Source organism: Zophobas morio, unplaced genomic scaffold (assembly GCF_036711695.1).
Source record: "Zophobas morio isolate AGI-343-1 ecotype UQ-CSIRO unplaced genomic scaffold, CSIRO_AGI_Zmor_V1 ptg000008l, whole genome shotgun sequence".
Lineage (NCBI taxonomy): Eukaryota > Metazoa > Arthropoda > Insecta > Coleoptera > Tenebrionidae > Zophobas > Zophobas morio.
In genome coordinates this window covers 1,755,932-1,779,339 of record NW_026972113.1, presented here as the reverse complement: position 1 = coordinate 1,779,339, position 23,408 = coordinate 1,755,932, and the positions used below count along the sequence as shown (strand labels likewise).

The 23,408-nt window shown below is 31.8% G+C and overlaps 1 protein-coding gene across 3 annotated transcripts in view; it reads left to right on the top strand.

The window, feature by feature from the left end:
* Positions 1–21,498, top strand: part of LOC135125012 (uncharacterized) — a 93,912-nt gene extending 72,414 nt beyond the window's left edge. For all 3 annotated transcript variants that reach the window (XM_064050287.1, XM_064050288.1, XM_064050289.1), the window contains exons 5-8: positions 1,517–1,730; positions 10,313–10,488; positions 10,543–10,666; positions 20,906–21,498. In XM_064050287.1, coding sequence (XP_063906357.1) covers positions 1,517–1,730; positions 10,313–10,488; positions 10,543–10,666; positions 20,906–21,088 — 697 coding nt within the window. In that variant the 3' untranslated portion in view covers positions 21,089–21,498. The remainder of the gene's footprint in view (positions 1–1,516; positions 1,731–10,312; positions 10,489–10,542; positions 10,667–20,905) is intronic.
* The last annotated feature ends 1,910 nt before the right edge of the window (positions 21,499–23,408 follow it).

The following is a 23,408-nucleotide window of genomic DNA, read 5'->3' as shown; positions in this document are numbered from 1 at the left end:
CGGTTGAAAGTACTCTCCGAAAAAATTATGTAGGCCCAGTGTTTCAGCTAGTTTTCAACGAAATTAAACATCGCATTGGAGATAATTATTTATGGTTCGCTGTCGATGAAACAACCGATAGTTGTGGAAGATACGTGGCAAGTTTAATTGTTGGAATCTTAAATGAAAATTTCCCTAGTCGAGGGTATGTAGTAAGTTGTAAGTAATGGTAATGTTAGATAAAACAAATGGCAATACGATTACCAGATTTGTAAATGACAGTCTTACGTCACTATTTTTGCCAAATAAAATTTTATTGATGATCTCGGATGCAGCTCGTTGTATGTTGAAAGCAGGGAATAATCTAAAAATATTGTACCACAATTTAATTCACTCTACTTGCATGGCCCACGGTTTAAACAGAGTGGCTGAAGGAATGCGTTTGCAGTTTCCTACTGTTAATAAATTAGTGACAAATGGTAAACAGATTTTTGTTAAAGCCCCACTAAGAGTGCAACATTTTAAGGAAAAATTTCCAAACATACCATTGCCCCCAGAGCCGATTATAACGAGGTGGGGAACATGGTTACAGGCCACATTTTATTATGACAAATATGTCAAAGAATTTGAGGAAGTAGTTACGGAGTTTAGCGAAGATCCTTCTCAATCGATTAAAGATTGCATAATTATTTTGGAAAACAAAGATTTGCGACAAGATCTAGCTTTTCTAAGAAGCAATTATCAACTCGTACGTGAGGTAATAGAAAAGTTAGAAAAACCCAACATGTTGTTGGTAGATGCCATAAACTTAGTGAAAGAATTTAAACAACAAGCAAACACAGTAAGGGGTGATATTCGTACTAGAGTATCTCAAAAACTTGACGAAGTGTTAAATAAAAATGCAGGTTTCGGTGTTCTTTCCGACGTTGCTCGTGTTTTACAAGGCCAGAAGGTGGAAAATTTGGAGTTAGATTCAACATTAGTTGCAAAATTCAATTTGCGCCAACAACGAGTGTGGATGTTGAACGCACATTCTCCAATTTTAAACACATTTTAAATGATCGGCGAAAAAATTTTACAGTGGACAACTTGGAACATATTACAATCATAAATTGTTTTAAAGAAAACTGAAATACGTGTGTAAAATATAAAGTCTAGGATTATTGTAATAATATTTTATCCAAAGTTCTAAGAAGTGTTCTTTGATTTGTAACATGATTATGTTTTTAATGCTTTTTTGCTTAAAATAAAACTTTTTTATTGAAAATGTTGAGCTTATAAATCCGCTCTCTAGTCATGAATATTGGAAAGTGACACATAAATCACATTGATGAGAATAACGAGCTCCTTTATACCTAGACCGCGTCGATTTCTTCAAAGTGGTACCTCATTAGCGTTCCACCCTGAAAGACATTTTTCACAAAGTTGAAACCCTTTGCAACAAACCTCCGTCATTAAACCTTGTACGAAAGCCTGACCTAATTGCAACTCCGTTTGATTTTTGATCAGAGTTCTGAAACCCGATTATCCTTTCCAGCTGCGACGAGACCGTGAATCCTTTGGCTCTCGAGGAGCGGCGCTTCTTCCACCCTTCAAAGGATCGTTGGCAGACGGTGCCAAACCGGCCGACGGCGTGGCGTCTCAAGCCGAATTCTTATATATGGGTGCCCTCGATGCAACTGTTCCCCGACGCCAAGATCCGGCCCTTTCCCCGGGAGTTCGCCCTCTTTGTCACTTTGAGAGTGCAGAACGTAAGTTTTTGCAGATTTCTAAAAGCACGAGATGAAATTTGCTGCAAGAAAGAGGCGCGCTGGGACAAAAAAGGTTTTATAGGATCATATCCTGGTGAAATACGATTTATCTTCATTGGATTTTATGTTTCCCTTTTCATCTTAGTCTATTCTATTATCACTGATAAAGGAACTCTACACATGCAGCGCGTTTTTGCAATATTGTCCTTCCTCTTGTTCTTAGGGGCTCATCAATCATCGCGGAGCGGGCTTTTTCCGCCTTTATTCGGTTATTAGGGGACGGCGGAGGATGATGGACTTAAGCTGATAAAATTCAAAACGTGGGACACTTAAGGCTGTTACCGCACTGATATCAGCAAGAAACTGCAACGACGGGGGTTTTACTTATCACTGGGGTCATTTACAACCACAATGGTGAAGATCCTCGTCCATTTGTGACAGACGTCACAGACGAACTTTTACTTGTGTTAGTGAGAAACTATATTAAATTTACAAAAACAAATTGTTCGAAATACAAGCTGATTTCGAAATGTGTGCAATGAAAAAATGATAATAATTAACTTAATTCATTAATTAATTAAGAATAATCAGAAGAATGAAGATAGCGGTGGGTGGGCGGGGCTATCATTTGCTTATAACACATTGTAAAACAGGCTAAACTTAGCTCCGCCCATCTCTCTTCTCCATTTTGATAACCTATTTTATTTCTGCAAAGTAGGATTTGAATTTTGATTGGACAAGCGGCTGAATGTAAGATTCAACCCAAAGCGAAAAGTGGCCCCACCCACCCAATCATACTCCATTTTGGTGACTCATTTTATTGCCTTTGAGTCGAAAGTTAAATTTTATTTTGACAAATAATAGAATCTAGGACCAAATATTTTTTAATAAAAAGTTTATTATTCGAAACACGAATTGCAGCCAGATCGAAATTTTTAAAAATCAAGTAGAGTACACACAATAAGCTACAACTGTAAACGCCCCTCCTATTCTCCTGGCCAGTGAAATGATTTATTAAGGTGGAGCTTGTACTAGTGGGAGGAGCATTAGTAATATTATGTTTTAACATTGTTTTCACGTTGTGCTTATTTAACACCAGCTGAATATTTTTAGATGCTTTATTTAGAATTTATCTATTTTCTCACCAACGATTTAACAAATTTGAGTAACAAACTAAAAGATAATAATGTTGTTATTATTTAACAATTTCAAGAGTCGTTAGAATAAATGGAGGGTTGCTGGGCGGGGCTATTCCTGGCTCATAAGACTGCAAAAAAAATCTAAACTTAACTAACCCCATCTCCTTTGTCCATTTCACTGATTTATTTGATTTACTGCAAAACAGGAATTGAATTTTGATTTGACAAACGATAGAATTTAAGATTTAACTCAAAGAAAAAAGTGGCCCCACCCACCCACCCGTACTCCATCTGGTGACTCATTTTATTGGCTCTGAGTCGAAAGTTGAATTTTATTTTGAGAAATAATAGAATCTAGGACTAAATATTTTTGATAAAATTTTTATTTTTATTTGAAACACGACTTTGCCGTCAGGGTTTACATAGAAATATTTAAAAATCATGTAAAGCAGACACAATAATGTAAACGCCGCCTATTTCTCCAGGCCAATGAAATAATTTATTGAGGTGGAGCTTGTACGAGTGGGAGGAGCATTAGTAATATTACGTTTTACATTGTTTTCACGTTTGGTGTGCTCATTTAACGCCAGCTGAATATTTTTAGATAATTTATTTAGAATTTACCTATTTCCTCACCGAGGATTTAACAAATTTGAGTAAGAAACTAAAAGATAATAATGTTGTTATTAATTAACAATATCAAGAGTCGTCAGAATAAAGGAAGGGTGGGTGGGCGGGGCTATTCCTTGCTCATTAGACTGCAAAAAAATCTAAACTTAACTAACCCCATCTCCTTTGTCCATTTCACTGATTTATTTGATTTACTGCAAAACAGGAATTGAATTTTGATTTGACAAACGATAGAATTTAAGATTTGACTCAAAGAAAAAAGTGGCCCCACCCACCCACCCGTACTCCATTCTGGTGACCCATTTTATTGGCTCTGAGTCGAAAGTTGAACTTTATTTTGACAAATAATAAAATCTAGGACCAAATATTTTTTAACACAATTTTTATTTTTAATCGAAAAACGACTTTGTCGTCAAGGTTTACATAGAAATATTTAAAAATTATGTAAAGTAGACACAGTGAGGTGCAACTGTAAACACCGCCCATTTTTCCAGCCAACGAAACGATTTATTAAGGTGGAGCTTGTGCGAGTGGGAGGAGCATTAGTAATATTATGTTTTACATTGTTTTCACGTTTGGTGTGCTTATTTAACACCAGCTGAATATTTTTAGATAATTTATTTAGAATTTATCTATTTTCTCATCAACGATTTAACATATTTGAATAAGAAACTAAAAGATAATAATGTTGTTATTAATTAACAATATCAAGAGTTGTCAGAATAAAGGGAGGGTGGGTGGGCGGGGCTATTCCTTGCTCATAAGACTGCAAAAAAATCTAAACTTAACTAATCCCGTGTACTTTGTCCATTTCACTGATTTATTTGATTTACTGCAAAATAGGAATTCAATTTTGATTTGACATACGATAGAATTTCAGATTTAACTCAAAGAAAAGTGGCCCCACCCACCCACCCGTGCTTCACTCTGGTGACCCATTTTATTGGCTCTGAGTCGAAAGTTGAATCTTATTTTGAGAAATAATAGAATCTAGGACTAAATATTTTTTAATAATTTTTTTTTTATTCAAAACACGGCTCTGCCGTCAGAACATAGAATATAGAACGTAGAACATTACATACAAATATTTAAAAATCAAGTAAAGCAGACACAATGAGGTATAACTGTAAACGCCGCCCATTTCTCCAAGCCAATGAAATAATGTATTGAGGTAGAGCTTGTACAAGTGGGAGGAGCATTAGTAATATTATGTTTTACATTGTATTCACGTTTGGTGTGCTTATTCAACTCCAGCTGAATATGTTTAGATAATTTATTTACAATTTATCTATTTTCTCATCAAAGATTTAACAGATTTGTATAAGAAACTGAAAGATAATAATGTTGTTATTAATTAACAATATCAAGAGTCGTCAGAATAAAGCGAGGGTGGGTGGGCGGGGCTATTCCTTGCTCACGAGACTGCAAAAAAAATCTAAACTTAACTAATCCCATTTCCTTTGTCCATTTCACTGTTTTATTTGATTTACTGCAAAATAGGAATTCAATTTTGATTTGACAAACGATAGAATCTATGATTTAACTCAAAGAAAAATTTGGCCCCACCCACCCACCCGAACTCCATTCTGGTGACCCATTTTATTGGCTCTGAGTCGAAAGTTAAATTTTATTTGACAAATAATAGAATCTAGAACTAAATATTTTTTCATAAAATTTTTATTTTAATTCGAAACACGACTTTGCCGCCAGGGTTTACAAAAAATTGTTAAAAATCATGTAGAGTAGACACAATACCGTAAAACTGTAAACACCATTCCTCTTCTCCAATGAAATGATTTATTAAGGTGGAGCTTGTGCGAGTAGGAGGAGCTTACTAATATTGTGTTTTAATTTTGTTTTCACGTCTGGTAAGTTTATTTACCACCAGCTGAATATTTTTAGATAATTTCTTTAGAATTTACATATTTTCTCACCAACGATTTAACAGATTTGAGTAACAAACTAAAAGATAATAATGTTGTTACTAATTAGCAATATCAAGAGTCGTTAGAATAAAGGGAGGGTGGGTGGGCGGGGCTATTCCTTGCTCATAAGATAGCAAAAAAAATCTAAACTTAACTAATCCCATCTCCTTTGTCCATTTCACTGATTTATTTGATTTACTGCAAAATAGGAATTCAATTTTGATTTGACATACGATAGAATTTAAGATTTAACTCAAAGAAAAAAGTGGCCCCACCCACCCACCCGTACTTCATTCTGGTGACCCCTTTTATTGGCTCTGAGTGGAAAGTTGAATTTTATTTTGAGAAATAATAGAATCTAGGACTAAATATTTTTTAATAAAATTTTTATTTTTAATCGAAACACGACTTTGTAGTCAGGGTTTACATAGAAACATTTAAAAATAATGTAAAGCATCAGAATAAAGGGAGGGTGGGTGGGCGGGGCTATTCCTTGCTCATACGACTGCAACAAAAATGTAAACTTAACTAATCCCGTCTCCTTTGTCCACTTCACTGATTTATTTGATTTACTACAAAATAGGAATTGAATTTTGATTTGATAAACAATAGAATCTAAGATTTGACTCAAAGAAAAAAGTTGCCCCACCCACCCACCCGTACTCCATTCTGGTGATCCATTTTATTGGCTCTGAGTCGAAAGTTGAACTTTATTTTGACAAATAATAAAATCTAGGACTAAATATTTTTTAACACAATTTTTATTTTTAATCGAAAAACGACTTTGTCGTCAAGGTTTACATAGAAACATTTAAAAATAATGTAAAGCAGACACAATGAGGTATAACTGTAAACGCCGCCCATTTCTTCAGGCCAATGAAATAATTTATTGAGGTGGAGCTTGTATGAGTGGGAGGAGCATTAGTAATATTATGTTTTACATTGTTTTCACCTTTGGAGTGCTCATTTAACACCAGCTGAATATTTTTAGATAATTTATTTACAATTTATCTATTTTCTCATCAAGGTTTTAACAGATTTGAGTAAGAAACTAAAAGATAATAATGTTGTTGTTAATTAACAATATCAAGAGTCGTCTGAATAAAGGGAGGGTGGGTGGGCGGGGCTATTCCTTGCTCATACGACTGCAACAAAAATGTAAACTTAACTAATCCCGTCTCCTTTGTCCATTTCACTGATTTATTTGATTTACTACAAAATAGGAATTGAATTTTGATTTGATAAACAATAGAATCTAAGATTTGACTCAAAGAAAAAAGTTACCCCACCCACCCACCCGTATTCCATTCTGGCGACCCATTTTATTGGCTCTGCGACGGAGGTTGAATTTAATTTTGACAAATAATAGAACCTTGGATTACATATTAAAAATAAATATTTTTATTCGAAACACGACCTTGCTGCCAAAGTTTACATATAAATTTTTAAAAATCATGTAAAGTAGACACAACGAGGTACAACTGTAAACGCCACTCCTCTTTTCCGGGCCAATGAAATGATTTATTAAGGCGGAGCTTGTGCGAGTAGGAGGAGCTTTAGTAATATTGTGTTTTAAAATTGTTTTCACATCTGCTATGTTATTTACCACCAGCTGAATATTTTTAGATAATTTATTTAGAATTTATCTATTTTCTCACCAAGGATTTAACAAATTTGAGTAAGAAACTAAAAGATAATAATGTTGTTATTAAATAACAATATCCAGAGTCGTTAGAATAAAGGGAGGGTGGGTGGGCGGGACTATTCCTTGCTTATAAGACTCCAAAAAAAATCTAAACTTAACTAAGCACATTTTCTTTGTCCATTTCCCTGATTTATTTGATTTACTGCAAAATAGGAATTGAATTTTGATTTGACAAACGATAGAATTTAAGATTTAACTCAAAGAAAAATTTATCCCCACCCACCCACCCGAACTCCATTCTGGTGACCCATTTTATTGGCCCTGAGTCGAAAGTTGAATTTTATTTTGAGAAGTAATAGAATCTAGGAGTAAATATTTTTTAATACATTTTTTTTTATTCGAAACACGACCTTGCTGCTAGAGTTTACATATAAATTTTTAAAAATCATGTAAAGTAGACACAATGAGGTACAACTGTAAACGCCACTCCTTTTCTCCGGGCCAATGAAATTATTTATTAAGGTGGAGCTTGTGCAAGTGGGAGGAGCTTTAGTAATATTGTTTTTTAATATTGCTTTCACGTCTGATATGTTATTTACCACCAACTGAATATTTTTAGATAATTTCTTTAGAATTTATCTATTTTCTCACCAAGGATTTAATAGATTTGTGTAAGAAACTGAAAGATAATAATGTTGTTATTAATTAACAATATCAAGAGTCGTCAGAATAAAGGGAGGGCGGGTGGGCGGGGCTATTCCTTGCTCATAAGACTGCAAAAAAATCTAAACTTAACTAATCCCATCTCCTTTGTCCATTTCACTGATTTATTTGATTTACTGCAAAATAGTAATTGAATTTTGATTTGACAAACGATAGAATTTAAGATTTAAGTCAAAGAAAAAAGTGGCCCCACCCACCCACCCGTACTCCATTCTGGTGACTCATTTTATTGGCTCTGAGCGAAAGTTGAATTTTATTTTGACAAATAATAGAATCTAGAACTAAATATTTTTTTATAAAATTTTTATTTTTAAACGAAAATCGACTTTGTCGTCATGGTTTACATGGAATCATTTAAAAATAATGTAAAGCAGACACAATGAAGTATAAGTGTAAACGCCACCCATTTCTGCAGGCCAATGAAATAATTTATTTAGGTGGAGCTTGTATGAGTGGGAGGAGCATTAGTAATATTATGTTTTACATTGTTTTCACGTTTGGGATGCTCATTTAACACCAGCTGAATATTTTTAGATAATTCATTTAGAATTTATCTATTTTCTCACCTAGGATTTAACAGATTTGAATAAGAAACTATAAAATAATAATGTTGTTATTAATTAACAATATCAAGAGTCGTTAGAATATAGGGCGGGTGGGTGGGCGGGGCTATTCCTTGCTCATAAGACTGCAAAAAAAATCTAAACTTAACTAATCCCGTCTCCTTTGTCCATTTCACTGATTTATTTGATTTACTGCAAAATTGGAATTGAATTTTGATTTGACAAACGATAGAATTTAAGATTTAACTCAAAGAAAAAAGTGGCCCCACCCACCCACCCGTACTTCATTCAGGTGACCCCTTTTATTGGCCCTGAGTGGATGAAAGTTGAATTTTATTTTGAGAAATAATAGAATCTAGGACTAAATATTTTTTAATAAAATTTTTATTTTTAATCGAAAAACGACTTCGTAGTCAGGGTTTACATAGAAACATTTAAAAATAATGTAAAGCAGATACAATGAGGTATAACTGTAAACGCCGCCCATTTCTCCAGCCAATGAAATAATTTATTAAGGTGGAGCTTGTGCGAGTGGGAGGAGCATTAGTAATATTATGTTTTACATTGTTTTCACGTTTGGGATGCTCATTTAACACCAGCTGAATATTTTTAGATAATTTATTTAGAATTTATCTTTTTACTCATCAAGGATTTAACAGATTTGAGTAAGAAACTAAAAGATAATAATGTTGTTATTAATTAACAATATCAAGAGTCGTTAGAATAAAAGAAGGGTGGGTGGGCGGGGCTATTTCTTGTTCATAAGACTGCAAAAAAATCTAAACTTAACTAATCCCGTCTCCTTTGTCCATTTTACTGATTTATTTGAGTTACTGCAAAATAGGAATTCAATTTTGATTTGACAAACGATAGAAGCTATGATTTAACTCAAAGAAAAAAGTGGCCCCACCCACCCACCCGTACTCCATTCTGGTGACCCATTTTATTGGCTCTGAGTCGAAAGTTGAATTTTATTTTGACAAATAATAGAATCTAGGACTAAATATTTTTTAATAAAATTTTTATTTTTATTCGAAACACGACTTTGCCATCAGGGTTTACATTGAAATATTTAAAAATCATGTAAAGCAGACACAATGAGGTATAACTGTAAACGCCGCCCACTTCTCCAAGCCAATGAAATAATTTATTAAGGTGGAGCTTGTACGAATGGGAGGAGCATTAGCAATATTTCACTTACAATTTATCAATCTTCTCATCAGCGGTTTAACAGATTTGAGTAGGATTCTAATAAGAAAATAATCTTGTAATTGATTAACAATATTAAGATTTGTCACCAGAATAAAGAAAGGGTGGGTGGGCGGGGCTATCGCTTGCTCATAAGACTACAGATATACCTAAGCTTAACTCCACCCACCTTCTTTCTCCACTTCACCTACAGTAATAGTTTAGAATTAACAGTGAGGTTGTGGACACCCTGTATAGGTTACATTTGCGAATATTTTCATGTCGTTACTTCTGACGTTGTTTTTGTTGTCTGATTGACGCTAAAAATAACTGGCTCGAGATAATTGAGTTGTTTTCCAGTTCGTATGAAGTAAAGTACCGAGAATTTATGACCAAGGTCTGCACAATCAAGAGAAATTAAAAAAACCATTCAACTTACTCCGACAGGGTTTCTAGAGTTCTAGACAGCTAGACATTAAAAAGTTTATTCTTTTTATTACGGACATAAATCTGCCTCCAGCACTTTTTCTCCAGACGTTGCTCTTCCAACCTCATTTATGAATAAAACATAATTAAGTCTATTCAGGACCTCGGCCGAAATATTATGATTTTTAATGGAAAAGATACAAAAAGCTCCTTTCGTCATAAATAAATCCGTTTTTTAATTAGCAGTCCACCGTCTCCGATTCCAACCAGAAACATTCACGCATGTTGTTACTCAATTCGAATCCCCCAAACAAAAGCTTCTTTTATCTTTTCATCTTCACAGCAAAGCACAATGGGAACAATATTCAGCCTGCGTTCTCGCCGCCGCCAGGACACCTATTTATCCTTGGAGATCGCAGGGATTGATTTGAAATTAATTCACGCCGCATCGAACGGCACCGATGTGGTCCGGATACCAAGTCAGCTGGGAGATGGGTTATGGCACCAGATAGCTATAAGGTAAGAGAATCCCACTTAAAGCCACCACGAAATTTCAAAGCGGCCGAATTTCAGCATCCGAGATGACAGCGTCGTCGATAGTTATGTGGATTGTGAGTGGTCCAGGACTGACATTTTGAGGTCTCACACCCTCGACATTCCGGACGATTCCGACCTGATCATCGGTTATCTGTTTACGGTAATTAACGTTATCCCATGGGCTTAGAGTTATATCCCTTTGAATTGGGGTTGTGCTTACGGAATTAAATCGCACGCCGGTTTGTCCGCAGAACGCATGGAAAAATGTGGAGGCTTTTTGTATACAATTTGCCCACTCAACAATTACAACAAAAAAAAAATTAATTCAATTTTAAAACACTCACATTTACTTTTTTGTTAATACTAGGTTTCCTAACCAAGATAAGCAAATTTAAATTTAAATACGGTTTTTACAATGTTTGTAGACACCTTTTTTTCGTTATTTTAGTTTTTTTTGTCTCTTTTGGCTGACTATATTTGCTGTTTTTGTTACATTTTAAAAGTAGGGGAAGTTCTGTACAAATGTCCTTACATTTTTTTATGCGAATGATTTAATTTTTTTTTAGATGTTATTGCTGCTGCAAGTTTACATCATCGGGACTGCTAAAACTAAGAAATAATTTCTAGATTTTTCAAAGCCCCGCCCACTCGTCCCATATTTTCTCAGAGGATATGTCATTTGCCAAAATCAGTCTTATCTTTCCAAATACTAGCCCCACCCGCCCGCCCCCTAGGGTACTACTTGATATTACTTGATATTACTTGCTAAGATTAGTCTTATTTTGGCAAATCACATATCCTGTGAAAAAAATAGGGGCGGGTGGGCGGGTTTAGTACTTGCTCAGATAAGACTGATTTTGGCAAATGCCATACCCTTTGAATAAATAGAGGGCGAATGGGCGGGGCTAGCACTTGCTAAGATAAGACTGATTTTGCCCCTATTAAACTCATAAAAACTTGTTAAATTTAAAAGGTGTTAAATAGTATATTTCCATAGTAACAACATTAACAAATAAAAAAAATTAAAATCGAAAATTTAAAAATTCCGAATATTGAAAAATTGAAATATAAAATATATATGAAATCGAAGTATAAAACAGTCGAAAAATTGAAAATCTAAAGTTTAAAAAACGAAAAATTGAAAATGCATAAAGTAAAAAGTTGAGAAGTCGAAAAACCCAGAACCCGAAAAGTTGAAATACTAAAAAAAAATCCCAAAACTCAAATATTAAAAAAATTGAAAAATAGGAGAAAAATACTGAAGAATTGAAAAACTGGAAAATCACAAAATTGAACGAAACATCCAAAAATTGGGAGATTAAAAAATTGAAAAATTGAGAAATCAAAGACAAAGTTGGAAAATGGCAAACTTAAAAAAATCGAAAAATTGAAAAATCAAAAACCTGAAAAATCGAAAAATTGAAGAACTCAAGAATTGAAGATCGGAACTTTGGGAAGTCGAGAAATGGGAAAATCGAAAACAGAGAAATCGGAAAACTGAAAATTTAGCAACGTCAAAATTTGAAAAAATAGAAACACTGAAGAACTGAAAAATAGAAAAATTTAAAATTTAAAACATTGAACAATTAAAATATGGCAAAATTGAAGAATCGAGAAATCCGAACATCAAAACATAAAAATTTGAAATCTAAAATTTAAAAACCAAAAAACCCAAAAATCGACAAACGAGAAATCGAAGCTCCAGAATTTAAAAAATTGAAAATTTGAAAAATCGGGTAACTGAAAAATTGAAAAGTCCAAAAATAAAAAATCGAAAAAGCGAGAAATCCAAAAATCGAAACATCGAAAAATTCCAAATTGAGACATCGAGAAATTGTATAATCGAGGCATCGAAACATTTGAATTCGATAAATCGAAAAATCAAAAAAGTCAAAAATGAAAAATTCAAAAATATAAAATTTAAAAATCGAAAAACGGAAAATCGAGAAATCGAAACTCCTAAATACAAAATCGAAGAACTTGAAATCCGAGAATTAAAAAATCGAAAAAATCAAAACATGGAGACATCAAAAGGTTAAAAATTGAAAAATTGATAAATCGAAAAATTAAACATTCAAAGCAAAGAGAAATCAAAAAATTCAAAAAATTGAAAAATGAAATATTGAGAAATCGAAAAATCAAAAGATCTAGAAGGCGAAAAAGTTAAAAGTTGAAAAATTTGAAAATCGAAAAATGTAAAAATGTGAAAATAAAAAACGAAAAAACGGAAAAATGGGAAAACCGAGAAACCGAATTAGGTCAAAATAAAAAATCGAAAAGTTATACATTGAAAAACTCATAAATCGAGAAACTGAACAGTCAAAACATCGAAACATCCAAATCTCGACAAAACACTGAAAAATAAAAAAAAAACGAAAAATTAAAAAAATCGAAAATTTGAAAAAACGAAAAATGGAAAAACAGAAAATCCAAAACTGGAAAGCTAAAAACTGAATTATTAAGAAATCGAACATTTGAATAATTCGAAAAACTGAAATATCGAAGAACTGAAATGGAAAATTGGGAAATCGAAAAATCTAAAATTTTAAAAATTCAAAAATTAAAATATCAAATAAATGAAAAATCTAAAGTTTAAAAAACGAAAAATTGTGAAATTAAAAAATTGAAACATCGAAAAGTCAAAACAGCAAAGTCGAAAAAGCAAACTTCAAATATCGAAAAATTGAAAAATCAAAAACCTGAAAAATCTAAGAATTAAGGACTGAAACATCAAAACTTTGGGAATTCGAGACATGGGAAATCAAAAAATAGATTAATTGAGAAAATTCAGAAACGGCAAAAAAATCAAAAATATTGAAGAACTGAAAAATCGAAAAATCTAAAATTTAAAACATTGAAAAATTAAAATATCGTAAAATAGAAAAATAGAGAAATCTAATTATCAAGAAAACAAAAAAAAAATAAAATTCGAAAATCTAAAATTTAAAAATCGAAGATGTGAAAAATCAACAAATCGAGAAACCGGAACTCGAAAATGAAAACAATTGGAAAATTGAAAAATCGAAAAACCGAAAAATCGAAAAGCCGCAGAGTAAAAGTTGAAAAATTGAGAAATCGAAAGATAAAATATAAAATATAAAAATTGGAGAATTTAAATTTTAACATACGAAAAACTGAAAACACAAAAAATTAAAATTGAAAAATGCAGAAGTCGAAAAAACGAAAACTCTAAGAGAAGATTGAAAAACCCCAAAACTGAAAGAAATATCCAAAAATTAAGAAATAAAAAAATTCGAAAATTGGGAAATTGAAAAACCAAAAGAAAAAATCGAAAATTCGAAGAATTGAAGAATTGAAAAATCGAAATTTGGAGAAGTCGAGAAGTGGGAAAAAAAACTAAATGAGAAATCGGAAAACTGAAAATTTAGCAACGTCAAAATTTGAAAAATTGAACAATAAGAATACTGATGAACTGAAAAACCAAAAAATCGAAAGCAAAATCGAAAATTCTAAAATTTAAAACATTGAACAATTAAAATATCGCAAAATTGAAAAATCCAGAAATCCAAGCATCAAAAAATCAAAAAATGAAAATTCTAAAAACTAAAATTTAAAAATCAAAAAATTGAAAAATCGAAAAACTTTAAAAAAGAAAAATTCGGAAAATGGAAAAATTGAGATATAGAAGAACTGAAAACTTGAGAAATCGATAAACCTAGAATTTTAAAAATTGAAAAATTAAAACATGAAAAGGTTGAAATATTGAGAAAACGAAGTATAATAAGCAGTCGAAAAATTGAAAATTCTGAAGTGTAACGTAAAACTGAAAGAGAAATCAAAAGATTCAACAATTACAACAAAAAAAAAATTAATTCAATTTTAAAACACTCACATTTACTTTTTTGTTACCACTAGGTTTCCTAACCAAGATAAGCAAATGTAAATTTAAATACGGTTTTTACAATGTTTGGAGACACCTTTTTTTCGTTATTTTAGTTTTTTTGTCTCTTTTGGCTGACTATATTTGCTGTTTATGTTACATTTTAAACGTAGGGGAAGTTCTGTACAAATGTATTTACATTTTTTTATACGAATGATTTAATTTTTTTTGTAGATGTTATTGCTGCTGCAAGTTGACATCATCGGGACTGCTAAAACTAAGAAATAAATTCTAGATTTTTCAAAGCCCCGCCCACCCGCCCTCTATTTTCTCAGAGGATATGTCATTTGCAAAATCAGTCTTGTCTTACCAAATACTAGCTCCGCCCACCCGCCCTTTATTTTCTCAGAGGTTATTACTTGCTAGTACTTGCCAAGATAAGTCTTATTTTGGCAGATGACATATCCTCTGAGAAAATAGGGGCGGGTGGGCGGGGCTAGTACTTTGTAAGATAATACTGATTTTGGCAGATGATATATCCTCGAGAAAACAGGGGGCGGGTGGGCGGGGCAAGTACTTGGTAAGATAAGACTGATTTTGACAGACGACATATCCTCTGAGAAAATAGAGGGCGGGTGGGTGGGGCTAGTGCTTGCAAAGGTAAAACTTATTTTGGCAGATGACATAAATTCTGAGAAAATAGGGGGCGGGTGGGCGGGGCTAGTATTTGGTAAGATAAAAGTGATTTTGCCCCTATCAATCTTGTTAAATTTAAAAGGTGTTAAATTGCATATTTCCATTGTAACGAGTTAAATTCCTAGCTCTGATTGGATATCTCAACAAATAAAAAAAATTCAAATCGAAAATTAAAAAATTCCGAATATTGAAAAATTGTAATATAAAATATATATGAAATCGAAGTTTAAAACAGTTGAAAAATTGAAAAACTAAAGTTTAAAAAACGAAAAATTGAAGATCCAAAAAGTAAAATGTTGACAAATCGAAAAATCCAGAACTCGAAAAGTTGAAATACTAAAAAAAAAATACCAAAACTCAAATATTAAAAAAATTCAAAAATAGGAGAAAAATATTGAAAATTGAAAACTTGAAAAATCACAAAATTGAACGAAATATCCAAAAATTGGGAGATTAAAAAATTGAAAAATTAAGAAATCACAAAGTCAAGAAAACAAAGTTGAAAAATGGTAAACTTGACAAATCGAAAAATTGAGAAATCTAAAACTGAAAAATCGATAAATTGAAGAACTGAAGAACTGAAGATCGGAACTTTGGGAAGTCGATAAATGGGAAAATCGATAACAGAGAAATCGGAAAACTGAAAATTAAGCAACGTCAAAATTTGAGAAAATAGAAACACTGAAGAACTGAAAAATAGAAAAATCTAAAATTTAAAACATTGAACGATTAAAATATGGCAAAATTGAAAAATCGAGAAATCCGAACATCAAAAAATCAAAAAATAAAAGTTTGAAAATCTAAAATTTAAAAATCGAAAAACCCAAAAATCGACAAACGAGAAATCGAAGCTCCAGAATTTAAAAAATTGAAAAATTAAAAAATCGGATAACTGAAAAATTGAAAAGTCCAAAAGTAAAAAATCAAAAAAGCGAGAAATCCAAAAATCGAAATATCGAAAAATTCCAAACTGAGACATCGAGAAATCGAAAAATCAGAGGATCGAGAAATCGAGGAGTCGAAAATTGAGAAATCAAAAAATTCAAAAATGAAAAATTCAAAAATCTAAAATTTAAAAATCGAAACACAGAAAATCAAGAAATCGAAACTCCAAAATTTACAAAATCGAAGAACTGGAAACCCGAAAATTAAAAAATCGAAAAAATCAAAAGATCGAGATATCAAAAAGTTAAAAAATGAAAAACCGATAAATCGAAAAATTGAACATTCAAAGCAAGGAGAAATAAAAAAATTCAAAAAATGAAATATTGAGAAATCGAAAAGTAATGAAGTCGAAAAAGCGAGAAAATTAAAAGTTGAAAAATTTGAAAATAGGAAAACCGAGAAACCGAAGTAAGTCAAAATAAAAAATCGAAATTTATACATTGAAAAACTCATAAATCGAGAAACTGAACAGTCAAAACATCGAAACATCCAAATCCCGAAAAATCGAAAAATTTAAAAAACGAAAAATGAAAAAATCGAAAATTTGAAAAAACGAAAAATTGAAAAACAGAACATCCAAAACCGGGAGGCTAAAAATCGAATTATTAAGAAATCGAAACATTTGAATAATTCGAAAAATTGAAATATCGAAAAACTGAAATGGAAAAATGGGAAATCAAAAAATCTAAAATTTTAAAAATTCAAAAATTAAAATATCAAATAAACGAAAAATCTAAAGTTAAAAAAACGAAAAATTGAAAATCCAAAAATCGAAAAATTGAAAAGTCGAAATACTAAAAAATACCAAAACTCAAATATCGAAAAATTGGAAAATAGAGAAATTGAAAAATCGAGAAACTGAAAAATCACAAAATTGAACGAAATATCCAAAAATTGTGAAATTAAAAAATTGAAAAATTGAAACATCAAAAAGTCAAAACAGCAAAGTGGAAAAAGCGCAAACTTAAAATATCGAAAAATTGAAAAATCAAAAACCTGAAAAATCGAAGGATTAAGGACTGAAACATCGAAACTTTGGGAATTCGAGAAATGGAAAAATCAAAAGGTAGATTAAATGAGAAAATTCAGAAACGTCAAAATTTGAAGAAATCAAAAATATTGAAGAACTGAAAAATCGAAAAATCGAAAATTTAAAACATTGAAAAATTAAAATATCGTAAAATAGAGAAATCTAAATATCAAAAAACCAATAAAAAAAAATAATAATTCGAAAATCTAAAATTTAAAAATTCCGAATATTGAAAAATTGTAATATAAAATATATATGAAATCGAAGTTTAAAACAGTCAAAAAATTGAAAAACTAAAGTTTAAAAAACGAAAAATTGAAGATCCAAAAAGTAAAATGTTGAGAAATCGAAAAATCCAGAACTCGAAAAGTTGAAATACTAAAAAAATATCCCAAAACTCAAATATTAAAAAAATTCAGAAATAGGAGAAAAATATTGAAGAATTGAAAAATTGAAAAAACACAAAATTGAACGAAATATCCAAAAATTGGTAAATTAAAAAATTTAAAAATTAAGAAATCAAAAAGTCAAGAAAACAAAGTTGAAAAATGGTAAACTTGAAAAATGGAAAAATTGAAAAATGAAAAACCTGAAAAATCGATTAATTGAAGAACTGAAGAACTGAAGATCGGAACTTTGGGAAGTCGAGAAATGGGAAAATCAAAAACAGGGAAATCGGAAAACGGAAAATTTAGCAACGTCAAAATTTGAAAAAATAGAAACACTGAAGAACTGAAAAATAAAAATTCAAAAAATATAAGTTTGAAAATCTAAAATTTAAAAATCGAAAAACCCAAAAATTGACAAACGAGAAATCGAAGCTCCAGAATTAAAAAAATTGAAGAATTGAAAAATTGGGTAACTGAAAAATTGAAAAGTCCAAAAGTAAAAAATCGAAAAAGCGAGAAATCCAAAAATCGAAACATCGAAAAATTCCAAACTGAGACATCGAGAAACTGAATAATCGAGACATCGAAACATTTGAATTCGATAAATCGAAAAATCAAAAAATTCAAAAATGAAAAATTCAAAAATCTAAAATCTAAAAATCGAAAAACGGAAAATCGAGAAATCAAGACTCCTAAATTCACAAAATCGAGGAACTGGAAATTCGAAAATTAAAAAATCGAAAAATTCAAAAGATCGAGATATCAAAAAGTTAAAAATTGAAAAATTTGAAAATCGAAAAATGGAAAAATGTGAAAATAAGAAACGAAAAAACAGAAAAAATGGGAAAACCGAAAAACCGAAGCAGGTCAAAATAAAAAATCGAAAAGTTATACATTCAAAAACTCATAAATCCAGAAACTGAACAGTCAAATCTCGACAAAACACTGAAAAATCGAAAAATTTAAAAAACGAAAAATTAAAAAATCGAAAATTTGAAAAAACAAAAAATTTAAAAACAGAAAATCCAAAACCGGAAAGCTAAAAACCGCATTATTAAGAAATCGAAACGTTTGAATAATTCGAAAAACTGAAATATCGAAGAACTGAAATGGAAAATTGGAAAACCGAAAAATCTAAAATTTTAAAAATTCAAAAATTAAAATATCAAATAAAAGAAAAATCTAAAGTTTAAAAAACGAAAAATTGTGAAATTAAAAAATCGAAAAATTGAAACATCAGAAAGTGAAAACAGCAAAGTCGAAAAAGCCCAATTTTAAAATATCGAAAAATTGAAATATCGAAAACCTGAAAAATTGAAGAATTAAGGACTGAAACATCGAAACTTTGGGAATTCGAGAAATGGGAGAATCAAAAAATAGATTAATTGAGAAAATTCAGAAACGTCAAAATTTGAAAAAATCAAAAATATTGAAGACCTGAAAAATAGAAAATTCGAAAATGTGAAAAATCAACAAATCGAGAAATCGAAACTCGAAAATTAAAAGAATTGGAAAATTGAAAAATCGAAATACCGAAAAATCGAAAAGCCGCAGAGTAAAAGTTGAAAAATTGAGAAATCGAAATATAAAACAGTCCAAAAACTGGAAAATTTACATTTTAACATACGAAAAACTCAAAACCCAAAAAATAAAAATTGAAAAATGCAGAAATAAAAAAAATCGAAAATTGGGAAATCGAAAAACCAAAGAGGCAAAATCGAAAATTCGAAGAATTGAAGAATTGAAAAATCGAAATTTGGATAAGTCGAGACGCGGGAAAATAAAAAAAAAAATAATTGAGAAAATTTAGCAGCGTCAAAATTTGAAAAATTGAACAATAAGAATACTGATGATCTGAGAAATTAAAAAATCGAAAGAGAAATCAAAAATTCGAAAATTTAAAACATTGAACAATTAAAATATGGCAAAATTGAAAAATCCAGAAATCCAAGCATCAAAAAATCAAAAAATAAAAATGCGAAAATCTAATATTTAAAAATCAAAAAACTGAAAAAAATCGAAATTCTAGAATATAAAAATTGAAAAATTGAAAAATCGGAAAATTAGAAAATCGAAAAATTGAAAAGCCCAAAAGTAAAAAATCTAAACATCGAAAAATGTAAAAAGTGGGACATGGAGAAATCGAAAAATCAGAGTATGGAGAAATCGAGGAGTCGAAAACCGAGAAAAAAAGTTAAAAATTGAAAAATTCATGAATCGAGAAATTGAACAATCAAAACATCGAAACATCTGAATTCGATAAATCTGAGAAACCAAAAAATTGAAAAATCAAAAAACTTTAAAAAAGAAAAATTCGGAAAATGGAAAAATTGAGATATAGAAAAATCGATAAACCTAGAATTTTAAAAATTGAAAAATCTGAAGTGTAACGTAAAACTGAAAGAGAAATCAAAAGATCCAAGAGTCCAAAAATGGAAAAGTCGAGAAATGGCAAACTTAAAAAATAGAAAAATTGAAAAATCGAAAATCTGAAAAATCGAAAAATTGAAGAACTGGAGAACTAAAAATCTAAAATTTAAAACATTGAACAATTAAAATATGGCAAAATTGAAAAATCGAGAAATCCGAACATCAAAAAATCAAAAAATTAAAGTTTGAAAATCTAAAATTTAAAAATCGAAAAACCCAAAAATCGACAAACGAGAAATCGAAGCTCCAGAATTTGAAAAATTGAAAAATCGGATGCTTATGATAACTTTGAAACATCTCCAAAATTTCAAACGATTCGGTTTTGCAATTTCTGATTAAACCAATAATAAAATTCACGCATTCATTAAATTTTTTGTCACCCCGATACCTAAGCAAAAAATGCTCACCATCACACCCCTGACTAGCTGGTCTTTAACTTTTCATGATCTGCGGTCGATATCGTTTGGAGGAATAATGAATCAAAAATAATTCCCCAATTACTATTTCCTTTGTCGCCCTCTGTTGATTTATCGAAATTCGCTTCACATCTCGAATCCAATCCAGTCCCTCATTTTTATTTTGTTTAGTGCAAAATTTCCATTCTACGCCTTTTTTTTTTTTTTAGTTTGTTGTTGTGATTGCTTCAACCCCCCTTTCTTTTGTGACAACTCCGTCAAGCCCGCGTTTTTGTTTAAGAATTGATTTTCCAGTAACAGGTTCAAGGAAAAAACATTAAATTATGTTACGAGAGCTCTCCAGTCAATGTGGCGTCTGCTTAGGAAAATTGGCAGACGCTTTCACATTACACGAAAATGTTCTCTTAATGGACGTGGTGCTCCCTAAATCGATTTACATATGAATGCAAAATTTTGTTTTAGAGCCAGATGTCGGAAAAAAATACCTCGGGCGATTTTTGCGAAATCCTTAAACAATAAGTATCTCATTTATTCAGTGACAAGTCGAAATAAACGAAATCTTTCGTTTTCTCGTGTCGGCGGAATTGGTTTCCGCCTATCGATTGCGTGCGGACTGTTTTCTCTAATAACGTGTTTTTATATCATGTTTCAGGGAGATTTGGAGCAGCTATCAATAGTTCCTGATCCAAGACTTGTCAGTTTGCAATGTTCCTCGCTTCGAACACCGATTATCGATCCTAGTGTCAAAGACGTCAACCAAGAGGTATCAACAACACAAAAAAGCATAAAACTCTCGAAAAAGAAGCGGTTCAAAGTCAGCAACAGAGTCAAATAGGATGTATAACGGTGATAAGAAATAATCAAAATTTATAAAAAAAAAACGTAATTTAATTAGTACAATCAGTGCATATTTGTATATTGAATGTTTAATGTTTTCCGTTCGACTTTTGTATTTATTTATTTAAACTAATTTATTCGAATTGTTGTACCTGCATGACAATAGGCACTTGTTAATAAAAACACATCATTTTATCTCGTAGAGGAATTTCGTTTCTAGACATGGACAATAAATTCTGGATGTATTCCGACAAAACCTCTTTGTCTCAAGCTGGTTATAGAAGTTTTATATTGTGTGTTATTGTATAAACTCGACTATTTGTTGTTACTTGCTTTAAACTGTACTTTATTGTAATAATGTAGGCGAGATTTAACTGTTTTTAAATAAATTTTACCGAAGTAAAAGTGGTTACCGATCTTTAATATCTCGCGTCGACCCACACATTTTCCGAAACAAACGTCACATTACAGGAAACGAACTGTCAGCTCAAAGCACTCCACTCCACTGAATTTTCACATTAAACCCTCACATTTTCTTTCCACGACGCCGCTAAAACCATTATGAATCATTCGTTACTTTATCGATATTCGCTGAATTTGTCTGAGAACAAATAATGCCGCGGGGCAACAAAAATGGGCGCAAAATAAACTTTTACTGTGGCATTTATAACCAGCCAACATAGCAGTGCGGAAAAATTGGGATCGCGGGACTCGAAATTGGTTTTTGCGATTTAAATGAAATAACGCGGAAAGAAATTTGTTTTATCGGATGCAAAATCAATATAGGGTGGATTTTTGTGGGTGACAGCTTAATTAATTTCAGTGGAGGGGATGTCGGAAAGTTGTGTGCTGAAGAACTTGTTCCGTTCAACGTCAGACTCAAGATGATCAGATATTTTCAGTTTTGTAGCGGAAAATCAAGCCACCACAGAAAAACAAAAAATTGGTCGAAAGTTATTTTCACAGAAGTTCCCTTGCTTTTGAAGAACAGTCCAACATATACTGCTTCTATGAAAAATGATAAAATTTGATTTTGGTTTCGCATTGAAAAAAAAGACATTTGGACCCTCCGAGACGGTTTTACATTTTCAAAAAAGACGGTTGGGACCCCCGAGAAAGTTTCACAATTTTTGAAAAAGAGAGTTGGGACCCTCGAGAAGGTTTTACATTTTCAAAAAAGACGGTTTGGACTCCCGAGAAGGTTTTACATTTTCAAAAAAGACGGTTTGGACCCCCGAGAAGGTTTTACATTTTCAAAAAAGACGGTTTGGACTCCCGAGAAGGTCCTACATTTTCAAAAAAGACGGTTTGGACTCCCGAGAAGGTTTTACATTTTCAAAAAAGACGGTTTGGACTCCCGAGAATGTTTCACATTTTCAAAAAAGACGGTTTAGATCCCCGAGAAGGTTTTACATTTTCAAAAAAGACAGTTTGGACTCCGGAGAGGGTTTTATATTTTCAAAAAAGACGGTTGGGACCCCCGAGAAAGTTTCACAATTTTTGAAAAAGAGAGTTGGGACCCCCGAGAAGGTTTTACATTTTCAAAAAAGACGGTTTGGACTCCCGAGAAGGTTTTACATTTTCAAAAAAGACCATTTAGACCCCCGAGAAGGTTTTACAGTTTCAAGAAAGACGGTTTGGACCCCCGAGAAGGTTTTACATTTTCAATAAAGACGGTTTGCACCCCCGAGAAGTTTTTAGATTTTCAAAAAAGACGGTTGGGACTCCGAGAAAGTTTCACATTTTCGAAAAAGATAGTTGAGACCCCCGAGAAGGTTTTACATTTTCAAAAAAGACGGTTTGGACCCCCGAGAAGGTTTTACATTTTCAAAAAAGACGGTTTGGACTCCCGAGAAGGTTTTACATTTTCAAAAAATACGGTTTGGACCCCCCCGAAAGTTTCACATTTTTGAAAAAGATAGTTGAGGCCCCCGAGAAGGTTTCACATTTTCAAAAAAGACGGTTTGGTTTCCCGAGAAGGTTTTACATTTTCAAAAAAGACGGTTTGGATTCCCGAGAAAGTTTAACATTTTCAAAAAAGACGGTTTAGACCCCCCAGAAGGCTTTACGTTTTCAAAAAAGACGGTTTGGACTCCCGAGAAGGTTTTACATTTTCAAAAACGACGGTTTAGACGCCCGAGAAGGTTTTACATTTTCAAGAAAGACGGTTTGGACTCCCGAGAAGATTTTACATTTTCAAAAAAGACGGTTTGGACTCCCGAGAAGGTTTTACATTTTCAAAAAATACGGTTTGGACCCCCCCGAAAGTTTCACATTTTTGAAAAAGATAGTTGAGGCCCCCGAGAAGGTTTCACATT